The sequence below is a fragment of the Silene latifolia genome, chromosome 1 (assembly GCF_048544455.1).
Source record: "Silene latifolia isolate original U9 population chromosome 1, ASM4854445v1, whole genome shotgun sequence".
NCBI classification, from domain to species: domain Eukaryota; kingdom Viridiplantae; phylum Streptophyta; class Magnoliopsida; order Caryophyllales; family Caryophyllaceae; genus Silene; species Silene latifolia.
In genome coordinates, this window is record NC_133526.1 from 179,651,725 (window position 1) to 179,664,844 (window position 13,120).

The 13,120-nt window shown below is 40.3% G+C and overlaps 2 protein-coding genes across 2 annotated transcripts; both read left to right on the top strand.

Moving 5' to 3' along the window:
- Positions 1 to 2,332: 2,332 nt before the first annotated feature.
- Positions 2,333 to 5,738, top strand: LOC141612761 (28 kDa ribonucleoprotein, chloroplastic-like). Its single transcript, XM_074431526.1, has 4 exons — positions 2,333 to 2,944; positions 3,621 to 3,722; positions 5,000 to 5,281; positions 5,443 to 5,738. The coding sequence occupies exons 1-4, from the start codon at positions 2,465 to 2,467 to the stop codon at positions 5,503 to 5,505; spliced, it is 927 nt and encodes a 308-aa protein (XP_074287627.1). The 5' UTR covers positions 2,333 to 2,464; the 3' UTR covers positions 5,506 to 5,738.
- A 2,118-nt stretch (positions 5,739 to 7,856) lies between these two features.
- LOC141612773 (protein SIEVE ELEMENT OCCLUSION B-like) lies at positions 7,857 to 11,196 on the top strand. Its single transcript, XM_074431531.1, has 7 exons — positions 7,857 to 8,179; positions 8,332 to 8,448; positions 8,525 to 8,973; positions 9,120 to 9,229; positions 9,319 to 9,461; positions 9,807 to 10,289; positions 10,401 to 11,196. The coding sequence occupies exons 1-7, from the start codon at positions 7,982 to 7,984 to the stop codon at positions 11,016 to 11,018; spliced, it is 2,118 nt and encodes a 705-aa protein (XP_074287632.1). The 5' UTR covers positions 7,857 to 7,981; the 3' UTR covers positions 11,019 to 11,196.
- Positions 11,197 to 13,120: the final 1,924 nt, after the last annotated feature.

The window sequence follows — 13,120 nt, forward strand, 5'->3', positions numbered from 1 at the left end:
TGCTGTGTCTTTATTGTAAAACTGAAAAAAAAAATCATGTAAAAATTTTGAATTATGCATTTTCGCATTGATATTATTATTTTTTCGCTAAGCAGTTGGTCCCGACTCCCGAGTATAACTCGATCTGCCGATTGACTCAATTTTTTGCTGCTAAATATCAGTGACTAAAGCATGCAGGTTTTCATAGCTGAACAAAGCACTTCAATGTAAGACATCAGTTTGATTGCAAAAATATTGTGAAGGAAATGATTGAGCTGATAGTTTTGTGGAAAAAATAAGCAAGTAGTAGATGTTTTGACAAAGTTTTATTAGCAAAAGCTTGACATTTCCATCATTAATTTGTGTAAATATGTGTGTGCAGCTATATATTACTCCCTCCGTCTCGGTCAATTGTTGTCCTTTGGTTTTGGCACAAAGACCAAGGAAAAAAGAATAGACAAATTACAAAATGACAAGTGGAACAAATTGAGTGTGAATGATCAAATTGTTCATCAAATTCATTCTTAAAATAGAAAGGACAACAATTCACTGAGACACCCCAATATGAAAAAGGACAACAAATGACCGAGATAGAAGTACTATATAACAAGGGATGTGTTATACGGAGTACTTCAAGTTAAGTTCATGTTTGTGCACCGATGTTACCATTGGAAGGAGAAGAGGATTTGGATCCGGATTACTATTTGGAAAAGGATAATCATTTTACTTTTATTACTCTATACGTAGAGATGGCAATCCGGGCCGGGCTAAGGCGGGCGGCACGGGCACGGCACGAGTCCGGCACGGGCACGACACGGCACGGATGAATAATACTGATGGCACGGGCACGGCACGAACGGGTTGGAGGCGGGCCGCGGCTGCGTTTTTTGGAAATTCCCGTGCCTAGGCACGACACGGCCCAAGCACGGAGGGTTCGACACGAACCAGGCACGGCGGGCCTGGCACGGCACGGCCCGAGATTTGGCCCGTTTCTTAATTATAAAATTAAATTCCATTTTTTAATATCGTTTTTTAATTATTTAATTAAATCTAGTACATTAAAAATACAAGTAATCAACTAAACAAGACATCAAATACATTAATATTTAATAAAATATATATTTAAATCATTAATATCCATTATTTATATAAATAAAAAAGTATTTAGAAAAAAATACTAAGGTTATTGGGCCGGCCCACGTGCTAGGCACGATTAGCCCATGGGCCAGGCACGGCCCGAGCACGAAACTGGGCGTGCCAGGAGCGGGCCGCGGCGGGATTTGGGTGAGTGGGCAGGCACGACACGGCGGCACGGCCCCCCAATATCCGTGCACAGGCCGGCCATATTTTGGGAAGGCACGATGGGGGCAAGACGCGGCGGCCCAAAGACGGCCCATTGCCAACTCTATCTATACGTATTCTTGGGTCGGTCAGGTTGGGTCTAAGTCTGGTCATTTCAGTGCAGCTCATCGCAGTTTGTATCGTTTTAAGTCAATTTGGGTCATAATTATAAAGGAGTTTGTTTCAATTCAGTCGTTTCAGGTCATAATGGGTCCTTTCGGGTAGGATCATTCTCGTTTTTTTAGGTCAAATATCAGTCCGGGTTGGCCTGGTCTTGCTAATACTAGTTGAGTCTTTCGTGTCTTGTCAGCTTTCTCAGGTCAACACGAGTTTCTTTTTTTGAATTTGAGTTAAATGTAATCTGTACCAGTTGGTGACTTGGTGGTACACCTGACAAAAGTGACCCAACCTAAATAACCTTACCTGAATAACCCACTCCGACACCCAAATTAAGGACCCGAGCATCACCTGTAACCGGAATTTACCCGAACCAATATGACTCGATCTGAATGGAATTGAATGAAATGGATTCTAGTGTTTCTAGTGTTTGGTTGGGGTATTTTGAGAAATAGGAACATACATCGGATGTATTACCTCAGACCTCATTAGTTTTTGAGCTTATGTATATTTTTCCTGAGCTTTTTAAAGTTTATAAGTTACATTTTAATTTTTTTCCGTCAAACTCAAATTTAACTGAACTTATATGTTATGTTTTTGAGTTATATTGTAATTTTTTGAGCTTATGTCTAATTGAATGAACTCAGAAACTTTATAGTAAAACTCAGAAACTTTAAAATAAAACTCAAAATTTTTATTGTAATGCTCAAAAACTAAGCAATTGGTGGTAATACATCGGATGTATAATCCACTTACTGGGGTATTTTAGAATGGAGTTAGAATCCTGATGGATTCTTTATCGAAATAACCCATTTGAACTGAATTACTGCGAATCCAAAAAATAACCCGACCCAAACCCGACTCGGTTAACCCGTTCTAGTTGTAATTTAACCTTATTTGCTCTGTAAACCAAGGCTTTAAACTCCCACAACACACAAAACCTCATCTCCTCAACAACACCACACTCCTCATTCCTCACCCTCTCTACTCTCTCCTTATCCCCTTCCTCTCCATTTCTCCCTCAAAAATGGCGACAACAACATCAACATCCCCATTTCTCAAAACCCTTTCAATCTCCATTACAACAACAACAACAAAAACAACTTCCATTTTCAACCCTAAATCCCTCTTTTTCAGAAAACCCACCAAAAAATTCTCACTTTCCCTCCAAAAATCAACCTTTTTCACTTCCCCTTTCATCACACAAGTTGCACAAACCTCTGAATGGGACCAAGACAGTTCTCCCAATGCTGCTGTTCTTGATGAAGAGCCTGCTGTTGGTTGGAATTCTGAGGATGTCTCTGAGCCTCAAGCCTCTGGTTTTGGAGCCGAAGCCGAAGCCGAAGCCGAAGGCGAAAGCGAAGGTGAAGGATTAGGAGGGGGAGATGAGGGGTTCCCTGAGCCACCTGAGGAGGCTAAGTTGTTTGTGGGTAATTTGCCTTATGATGTTGATAGCGAGAAATTGGCTGGTATGTTTGATGCTGCTGGTGTTGTTGAGATTGCTGAGGTATATCAATCTTCATTCATTCATTCATTCATATTAATAGGTTTTGTTCATTGAATTGTTATAATTACGGGTTTTGTTGCGCTTCTTTTTATTGTGAAGTAATTCTTGCAGTTCTCGACGCAATTTTCATCTTGGTTATTTGTAAATGACCTGTTTCTGTTGATAACGCAAGGGTAAGGCTGCATATATCCGACCCCTTTACCCTGTAATACTCTGGAGCTTTCAGGCACTAGGGTAATGTTGTTGTTGTTGTTGGATTGTATAGTTACTTGGTTATGTTTATTGAATTGTACTTCGTATTTGGTTACTTTCGGGTTTAAAGTTGTAACCTTTCTTGGTTCAGATTGATAAATTACCGGCAAATTTGTAATCTTTCTGGTTTATTATTGGAAAAATTGTAGTCTTTCATGGTATATGTTGACAAAGTCGTAATGTTTCTTGTTTTTTTGGGTGAATTGTAGTTTTTTACAGTATATGCGAATAAAGTTGTAATCTTTCTGGGTTTTTATTGGTGAAACTTTGTAGTCTTTCATGGTATGTATATGTTGATAAAGTTGTAATCTTTCGGGTTTTATTGGGTGAATTGTAGTCTTTCCTGATATATACTGATGAAATTGTAATCTTTGTGTGTTTTCTTTGTCACTGATGTTAATAAATAATCTGGGTTTTCTTATAGGTTATTTACAATAGGGAGACTGACAGGAGTAGAGGGTTTGGATTTGTGACGATGAGTACTGTTGAGGAAGCTGACAAGGCGGTTGAAATGTTCAATAGTTATGTAAGTCCACTCTATTTACAGAATTACAGTTTGGTGCTTAATTTTGTTAATTCCTACTTTGTTAAGGTTTAGTGTCTCAGATTAATGATGTGTATGGATGTATAGAATTGCGGTTGATGCTCTAATAAGCTGAAAGGAGAGGGTTACTATAATAAACGATGATGACTATGGTTTTAACCTGGGAGAACTGGTTATTGTAGGATATGCTGGAATGACATCTTGTCAAGGTCTCTTCCCATGTGTGTGTTGGGGGCATTCAACATTGTTCTACATCGGTAGATTTAGAGTGGGGAGACTAGTTTATAAGCTAGTGGGCTACTCCTCATATCACCAATTGCTTGTGATTTATTGAGATGTCTGCCATTACTGAGATGAACTATCTTAGCTCTAGAAGAATTCAATTTGGTGTTGTGCGTGTTATATTGTATAGTTTCGTTCGTTTTAAGTTTTTTTTTTTTGTCTATGTGGTTAGTCTAGCTTACTCACCGGCTAAAAGGAATCAAATTTTGAGGCCTTTGTTGTCTTTGTGAGGTAACCAAGCTGCAGCTTGTGAGAGACAAGTTATTTGTGTGTACTTTATGTTCACGTGGCTGCACAAGCCACACTTGATGTGTTGCATATGCGAACATTAGAAGTTTAGAACTCACCTTTCATGTAGCTTCAACTGACTTCCATATTTTAGTGGTAGAACTGCTACTAAATGATGGACAGTTGGACACAACAGGTGTTATAGACTTATAGGTTTCGGCTTAGAAAATTTTAGGTGTTAATTGGGAGGAAGTGTCAGAGTTTGTGCATCTCTCTTTTGCCCTACATATTGTAACTGTTTGTCAAACAGCATGACTACTAGCAATTATAGCAAAGCACCCATCACGTTGAAGGGCAATAACATCATTGGTGCTAACACTATATTATTGTACATTGGATTTGAGGAGCATAAGGACTGTGATTTGCCACTTGACTGTAAAAGAGGGAAAAAAAGCCGTCTGTGATTTTGCGTTGCTTCCTCCATCCAATTTATTTTCTCCTTGTTTGACTGCCGGTCAAAAGATGTCGACTCTGATATATCGGTACACCACCTAAGTCAAAATGGGGGCAGTGATTTGGTAGGGAATGTGTATTTTTTTTTTATCGTGTCAACTCGTTGAATATTTGATATCACCTGGTGAAACTGGCCTATGAGGACTTGATTGGGTGAGAGATGTCTGTGATTGTGAGAATTTAGCAAAATTTGTAAACTAGCTGACGAGTCTGTTTGGATTTTGTCTTCGAAACAGGATGTAAATGGAAGGCTCTTAACTGTAAACAAGGCCGCGCCAAGGGGATCACGCCCTGAAAGAACTCCTCGGGAATTTGCGCCTTCTTTCAGAATTTACGTTGGTAACCTTCCATGGGATGTGGATAATGATCGCCTTGAGCAGCTTTTTAGTGAACATGGGAAAGTTCTAACCGCTCGTGTTGTTTCTGACCGAGAGACTGGCCGTTCACGTGGCTTTGCTTTTGTTACCATGGCCTCAGAGTCGGAGATGAATGATGCAATCGCTGCTCTTGATGGACAGGTACATCAATATTATTTCGTCTTTATCTGCTCCAGCACTCTTGTTATCTGACTTGCTACCCGGCTACTCCCACCCTCGTTGTACTAACAATCCTATGTACTACTTACTTCTCTGTATGTGTTTGGAGGCGTGTTGTATTAAAATACGCTTTTGTTGTGCAGACTATGAATGGAAGGGCCATCAGGGTAAATGTAGCTGAAGAGAGACCACGGCGTAACTTCTGATCTACTGGGAAAGCACGAGTCTGCTGGTTGATAGTATTAGTTCCTTTTTTTTTCCTTTTTTGTTTTTGCTCACGGCTAATATTTTTGGACCCAGCAGCTCTAGAACGTGTTGTGATATTGGTTGGTTCCGACACTGATTGCAGTAAATTATCACACAAAGGCACAAGTTATTGCTTTTTTTTTTTGAGGGAACACAAGTTATTGATATATGTATGTAAGCTCAGCTTAAATCTTTTTTCGAGTTTTCCCTGATTTATGTTCTTTCGAAAACCAGGTGATAAAGGCCGCCTCTAAATTAATACGGAGTATAATTCTTATTTTCGAGATTTCTTTAATCTTTATACACAAATTATAGATTTAGACCAAATTATTTCTATCAATAATGAGTTATTTAACATTCAAAGGATCCTTGTCGTACATTGTATACATTGTACAATGATTTTACAAAATAATTACGGGTCGCAGTTCTCCCACTTTTCTCGATCATTTAGCCAATGATTTTTTTTTTCACTAAAATGTTTAATCTATAATAGACTTGACAAAATTGACCCGGCTGAATAACCTGACCCGTACTTGACTTGACTCCCGAATTGAGAACCTGAGCTTGACCCGTAATCCAAATTGACCATACTAAATATGACGTGAGCCGAATGTTTATTGTTAGATTTGTTACACATTGATCATTATTCGTAAATATCATGATAATAATTGACCTGAAACCGAAGTAACCCGATCCAAATTGTTGTATAACTGGAAATTGACCTGAACCAAATTCGTCTCGGTTGACTTGTTTGCCATAAGTGGTTGTGAATCACTGAATCTTGTGATGTTGTGACAACTGACAAGGCGTACGATGAGGGCAACCATGAGCAAAAAGGTTGAAGTAATTGTTACTGAGTGACTCTCCTATCTTCCTATTTAAAATGAGGATTAATTTTCTTTAATTTGATTGTTTGAGGATAAATTGCCCTACAATACCTCTCATACATCTTAAAACTATTTCCATTTTGGGAAAGAATAGGCTCAATTTTTCTGTATCATCTTTTTTAGGGAGGAAAACATAAAAAGAAATGATACCCGGTCGAGTGAAAAATACTAAAAAACGAATTTAGTACTGACAAGTTTACGGGCCGTTAATACAATTTCTCAATATTTACCAAATTAAGCTAGCTGACCTTAACAATACCCAAGTATTTTAGTTAGATAAACGTGCCAAAATGAACACATTCCATACCTATAATTGGCGTAAGCCAGATATGAAAAGGTGGGTTAGCAAATTTTCTTCTTGTTGTTTAATTAATAGTTTTGCTAAAATCTCATTTTCAGATATTTTCGAGTTAGCAAAAATCGACAATTTTAACTATGAGTTTTTTTTTTTTTTTTTAATTAGAATTTGTGGTAGCAGTGCTACCTCTTGTTACTATGGAACTCCTCCTGCCCACAAATCGACGATGTTCTCACTCCACCGAGTGGAAGGGATGTCAAAATATAAATCATATGTTGTACAACTTTGAAGTAATAATTAAATGACTTTATTCCATGTGTTTTGTTAATTTAATGACATGAGATAAACGTGTGCTGTTAATTACTCAATTTTACTGTTTTTTCTACAAGACTACAGTGACATGCATGATGCACACAGACTTCTACTTTTCTGCTTTTGCTTTGCGAGATAAGATTGTCCAATAAACTGGGGTTGCTTAACAAGCTAGTAATAGAGTATCAGTGTACGTACAGTAGGATTATGTTGAAGTTGTAGAAGAAGAAGGGCATCCTAGACAAAACCACTTCTCACTCCATCTTATAAAGTTGCAACTAGCAAGTGGCAACTATCCACTTGTCAAATGTAAATATGTACTTGCCCCTTTAAAATTTTAAAAAAAATAAAGTTCCTTTATTTGTCCGAGAGTAATTTGAATAAAATTTTAATGGGAAATTATGTAAAAATGGAATTGTGGTGATTAACACATTAAAACTGCACTAATTGGGTCGTATTAGGTTTGTGTACGTATGTTTAAACGTCAAACTCGATTATTCTATAACTCATGTTTCTAGCCTAAAATAAAGTGCGTGAAAATTAAGGACGACATTAATTTCGATTCAGTATGTATGGGAAACTCGATTACTAACAAACTGTGTGCAAGGTAGGGGTAACAGCGGTGACGATTCAGTACGAGTATTGCCCGTATAAAACTACGGTCCCTAATATCATTAGGACGTATAATTTACAGAGTTTAGAAGATGTAGTTTTGCTGGAAAGACAACAAAAGGGACCACTAATGGTTAGCATAGAATCTTAGGTATGCATGGCTTTAGTTTGGTTGCAAGTAAGGTACTTGATTCAAAGACGTAAGACTTTAATTCACATTTTCATCACTATATAATGTTAAGATCATAGGGTGTATAGGAAGACAAGCATACTTAACAGTGAACCAAAACTACTAAGTGAGTGTCTTCTTTGTTAAGCTTAAGGAAAATGACAAGTCCATCAAGGCAGATGATCAAGGGCGATCGTCGGATGTTTTCATCCTCTGATGACAGCACAATGCTGAAGCAGATTCAAGGGAGTCATGCTCCTGATGGTCGCGATGTTGATGTCAGGCCTATCCTTGACATTGTTGAGGATGTCTTTCGACGTTCTGTTCCCAGGACTCATGATGCTGCCCATCCCATGGTATGTACTCTATTAATGTTTAGTGTTTAATCGTGTTTAAGTCATGTATAAGACGATCCTACAGTAGGACGGTCTTAATTACATACCCGTGATTCAACCTATTGTTTTGGCATATATAATGCTTGGAGAATTATTAAAACTAGAAAATGCAGGGGGCACAAGCACATCATGAAGCTGATGTCATGGATGACAAGCTTAGTGAAGCAGTTTCAGAGGGACATGGAATGCTTGAAGTATTGTCTTTCATCATACAAAAAGTTTCATGCGAGGTAACATTACATTGTCTTGCTTCTGTTGTCTTGCCTTTTAAGGTACTGGGATAATAATGTTGGTAATTTGTGGCAGATAACATGCAAGTGCTCAGGGGGAGGAGACGCGCACGGTACAACCATGTCACTCCTACACATGACATCCAACTACTCATGGGATGCAAAGGTTGTCATATCGCTCGCAGCACTAGCAATAACCTATGGAGAGTTCTGGCTTGTTGTCCACCTCTTTGCTACCAACCCACTTGCCAAGTCCGTGGCTCTCCTCAAGCAGCTACCGGACCTAGGAGAGCATTCCAATGCGCTCAAATCCCGTTTTGACGCTCTTACCAGCCTCATCAATGCCATGTTGGATGTCACCAAGCGCATCCTTGAGTTCAGTCTTCTTCCTCGCCAGTACATCTCAACTGACCTGCCGCCTTTGTCCATCGCTATTACCCACATTCCGACTGCTGCTTACTGGACTATCCGCAGTGTTGTGGCATGTGCTACTCAGATTGCTAGCCTTATAGGCATGAGTTTTGAGTATGTTTACACTTCTCTACGATTAACTTCCGTGTTTGAGACACTGAGATAACGATGATGATATTATTCAGGATCAGCCCTACTACTTTTCCCGCTGCTAGCTGTTATTCATTTTAACTAAAGCCGATTTTCTGAAACTTGTATAGGTACGTTTCATCTACAACCGAAGCATGGGAGCTGTCAAGTTTGGCTCATAAGGAGAGGAACATTCATGATCATCTGTTGCAACAGCTAGCCCTTTGCTATCAGCATATAGGTCAGGCCTTGTAATTACTACTACTTGTCTAGAATGACCGGAAAACAGGACTAATTGTAACGATAAATGTGAGAGTACTTATATTGCAGATGAAAAGAAGCATGCAGAGGCTTACGAAAATCTTATCCGTCTATTCGACCTGCCACAGCATGACAACATCAGGATTCTCAAGCATCTGATATACCTGAAGGATGACATACAGCCCCTTCACCAAGGCTCTACTAAAACAAGGGTTAAGACTTATACCTTATATACCTTGAAGTATTAACTAAGCCTAGAAAACGTGTCATTAGGATCGAGTAGGGGTTGAGTGTGTTTGGGTATGCTACTATTAGATCACCCGGATTCTGGTCGGGTCATCTTCTGTCACTGTTTCAGGTCAATTTGCTCTTTGAAGTAAGTGTTGTTTCAATTAGTCTGTTTTGTGCACAGAGGAATGTGTAGTTTAATATCAGGTCAGTTCAAGTTCCGGTTTGAGTTGGGTTAGTTTTGTCAGATCTCTAGAACCCTTACGACCCTACAGTTGATTTCCCGACTCAAAAATAATTTGAAATTTTCTTGTGATGGAAATGAACAGGTTCATATCGAAACACTCAGAAGGAAAACAACCTTATTACTGATATCAGACCTGGAAGTCTCCCATGAAGAGATAATGATTCTCGACCATATCTACAGAGAATCAAGAGTAAGGCCAGACTTACAGTATGAAATAGTGTGGGTCCCAATCGTAGACCACTCGATTCCATGGACTGATGAACACCAGCAGAGATTTGAGCAGCTGCAGTCGATGATGTCCTGGCACACATTGCACCATCCCAAGTTGCTTGAGCCAGCAGCCATGAGATACATCAAAGAAGTATGGCGCTTTCAGAAGCGAATGATCCTTGTTGCTCTTGATCCACAAGGTAAAGTGGCTTCCCCAAACGCCCTTCACATGATGTTGATCTGGGGAAATATCGCCTTCCCGTTTACTGCTATGAAGGAGGAGTCCCTCTGGAGGGAAGAAACTTGGCGACTTGAACTATTGGTCGATAACATTGATCCACATATACTCGATTGGGTATTCCTCTTCAACATTGCCTTCCAAGTTCTCTTTGATTTAAAACATTTTTATTTTATTTCGTTTTTCTTGTTTTTTCCCTGTGAAACCAATGTAATCTGCCTATTTCAGATAGCACAAGGAAAACACATTTGCGTGTATGGAGGCGAGGACATAGACTGGATCAGGAGATTCACGACAACCACTAGAAAAATGGCCCATGATGCAGGGATCGAGATTGAGCTAGTGTATGTTGGAAAATCCAACGCAAGAGAACGCATTAAGAAAAACATATCAATCATCCACAAGGAACAACTGAGCGAGTATTGGACCGACCCAACATCCTACTGGTACTTCTGGACTCGACTGGAGTGCATGCTCTACTCAAAAATGCAACATGGGGAGGACGTAGAAAGAGACCGAATAATGCAAGAAGTGATGACAATACTGAGCTATGATGGAAGTGACCAAGGGTGGGCCACCATATGGCTCGGCTCAGTTGAAATGGCACGTTCCAAAGGAGACAACATACTCGAGTGCTTCAGTAAGTACGAAGAGTGGGAGGAAAACTCAAGGGTTAATGGGTTTGTGCCAGCTTTAAGGGACTACCTTCTTCAGCTCCAGACCCCACATCATTGCAACCGGCTCATATTGCCCGGGATTGAAGGTGGCATCCCGGAGAAGGTGGTTTGTGCGGAGTGTGGCCGCGCTATGGAGAAGTACTTCATGTACCGCTGTTGCACTGATTAAACCAGAGAGAATCATCAGCACTGCTTAATCAAAAAAAATCATTAAATTCTATTTTTCAGCTTTTTATTTAATTATCAGCTTTATTTATTTTCGAATGCTGTTGTTTAGTTAATCCGGGTGCCATGAATCTGCGAAATTTTATGTGATGAAAAATTACAAGATTATTAAGTTTGCTAAATATTACTTATGTTTTAGTTACTTGGGTATTTTTCTTGCTAATACTCCGTAATAAGCAAGGATTTTATCATCGAGTTATTTGTCGATCATTTGGCTAAGAATGCAGAGTACTTGACAGAGTAAACGAGTTGAACTCGAGACTGTTCTCGCTCAGATTGTACTGGGAAATTATTTCCAATCTCCAGCAGTCCAGCATGCTCTCAAACCACCAACCGACAAGTAAAAAAAAAAAAAAAAAAAAAAAAAAAAAAAAAAAACGCCTCAACAAATAACCAACTGAGTCAACTTATAGGAGCGATTTTCTTTAATCACAGACGGGTAAAGGTTAGAATATGATATCATTTGTTATGTATCAGTCAATTGTTATCTTTTTATGTTAAGGATGCCTTCGATGGGTAATTTTATCCTCGCTCAATTTAGTCCACTTGTCATCTAATAATTGGCAAATAACCACAATTAGAGATGGCAATCCGGGCCGGGCTAAGGCGGGCACGACACGACACGGATGAACAGTACTGACGGCACGGGCACGGTACAAACGGGTTGAAGGCGGGCCGCGGCTGCGTTTTTTGAGAATTCCCGTGTCTAGGTGTGACGATCCGCACACTTCGAACCCTTAGATTTATTCTTACTTATGTAATTTCATTTCCCTTGTATATTTGTAGTAAATACTTTCCTATTTTAGCATAGTTAGCATAGCTTTTCTTTCCATAAATAGGTATATCGCTATTCTACACTTTCAATGTTTCCTGCTACCAGGATGTAACTATCAAATTTTCCTCTTTAGGAAGTACTAGTGAATGAAAATCTGCTTCCTACCTTGTGCCTTCGTGTTGCTTGTTGTTGCTTTGTTGTGAACGACTCTTTGCCTTCACTTTTCTAACAAGCCGTGTTTGTGGGATCGACACTAGGATCCCGACTCACACACCCGAGACCGATTACGAACGCCTAGTACTTGACAAACACTAGTGCTTGACGCTCTCGTTGCAATCCTGTCGAGTGTTGCCGAGACCCGAGTATCGTGCTAGTGAGTGATCCTTGACTAGTCCGAAGAGCCTTGTCGCTTGCATCTTGCCTTGAGCCGGGCAAGGGTGCGCGCCACGATCCGGCAAAAGTACCGGACCGTGACATTTGGTATCAGAGCCCGAACTTCGGACGGGTTTCTGCACGCCGCATTTGTTTATCGAGATCGAGAAAATGGGCGAAACAATTGAGGATCGAGTGGATGCCTTAGAGGAATCAATCGACGTCAAGCTTCCCAAACTCGAGGGCGTCGTTATGCAGATGGCCGCGAGCCTCGAGGAGTTACAGAAGACGGTTTGTGAACTCGAGACGAAGGTGGACGGGATGAACACCCGCATCCAAGCGATCAGTGATGCGATCCCCGATGATGGGGAGGAAGAGATCAATCATCTCCACCGAAAGGTCGAGATGTTAGAGAACACTTGCGCCACGCTCGTGAAAGCGGTGGCCAATGACGGGAAATCTGTGGGGGCCATAAGGTGAAGGCACCTCCACCTCGTACCTACGATGGGGCGAGGGATTCGAAAGCGGTCGATAACTTTATCTTCGATATGGAGCAATACTTCCGAGTAAGTGGGCTCGACGAAGACGCGGAAGTTGTCACGGCAAGCATGTATCTAGTCGACGATGCCAAGATGTGGTGGAGGGCTAGGTACAAGGAAATCGATGCGGGCACGATTACGGTGACATCGTGGGCCGACTTCAAGAAGATCTTGAAGGATCACTTCTACCCCGAGAACACGGAGTTTGTTGCTCGGAAGAAGTTGAAGGAAATCAAGCACACCAAATCAATCCGATAATATGTGAGGGAATTCTCAGCGTGTATGCTCGAGATTACCGAAATGTCCGAGATGGGCAAGACATTCGAATTCATTGACGGGTTGAAGAGGTGGGCACAACAG

Bases quoted from the DNA above. Each gene is read 5' to 3' on its own strand.
- LOC141612761 (XM_074431526.1), top strand. From the start codon at position 2,465: ATGGCGACAACAACATCAACATCCCCATTTCTCAAAACCCTTTCAATC. The intron at 3,723-4,999 runs GTAAGTCCACTC...TCTTCGAAACAG, and splicing joins TTGAAATGTTCAATAGTTAT to GATGTAAATGGAAGGCTCTT. The intron at 5,282-5,442 runs GTACATCAATAT...TTTGTTGTGCAG, and splicing joins TCGCTGCTCTTGATGGACAG to ACTATGAATGGAAGGGCCAT.
- LOC141612773 (XM_074431531.1), top strand. From the start codon at position 7,982: ATGACAAGTCCATCAAGGCAGATGATCAAGGGCGATCGTCGGATGTTT. The intron at 8,180-8,331 runs GTATGTACTCTA...TAGAAAATGCAG, and splicing joins ATGATGCTGCCCATCCCATG to GGGGCACAAGCACATCATGA. The intron at 8,449-8,524 runs GTAACATTACAT...AATTTGTGGCAG, and splicing joins TACAAAAAGTTTCATGCGAG to ATAACATGCAAGTGCTCAGG.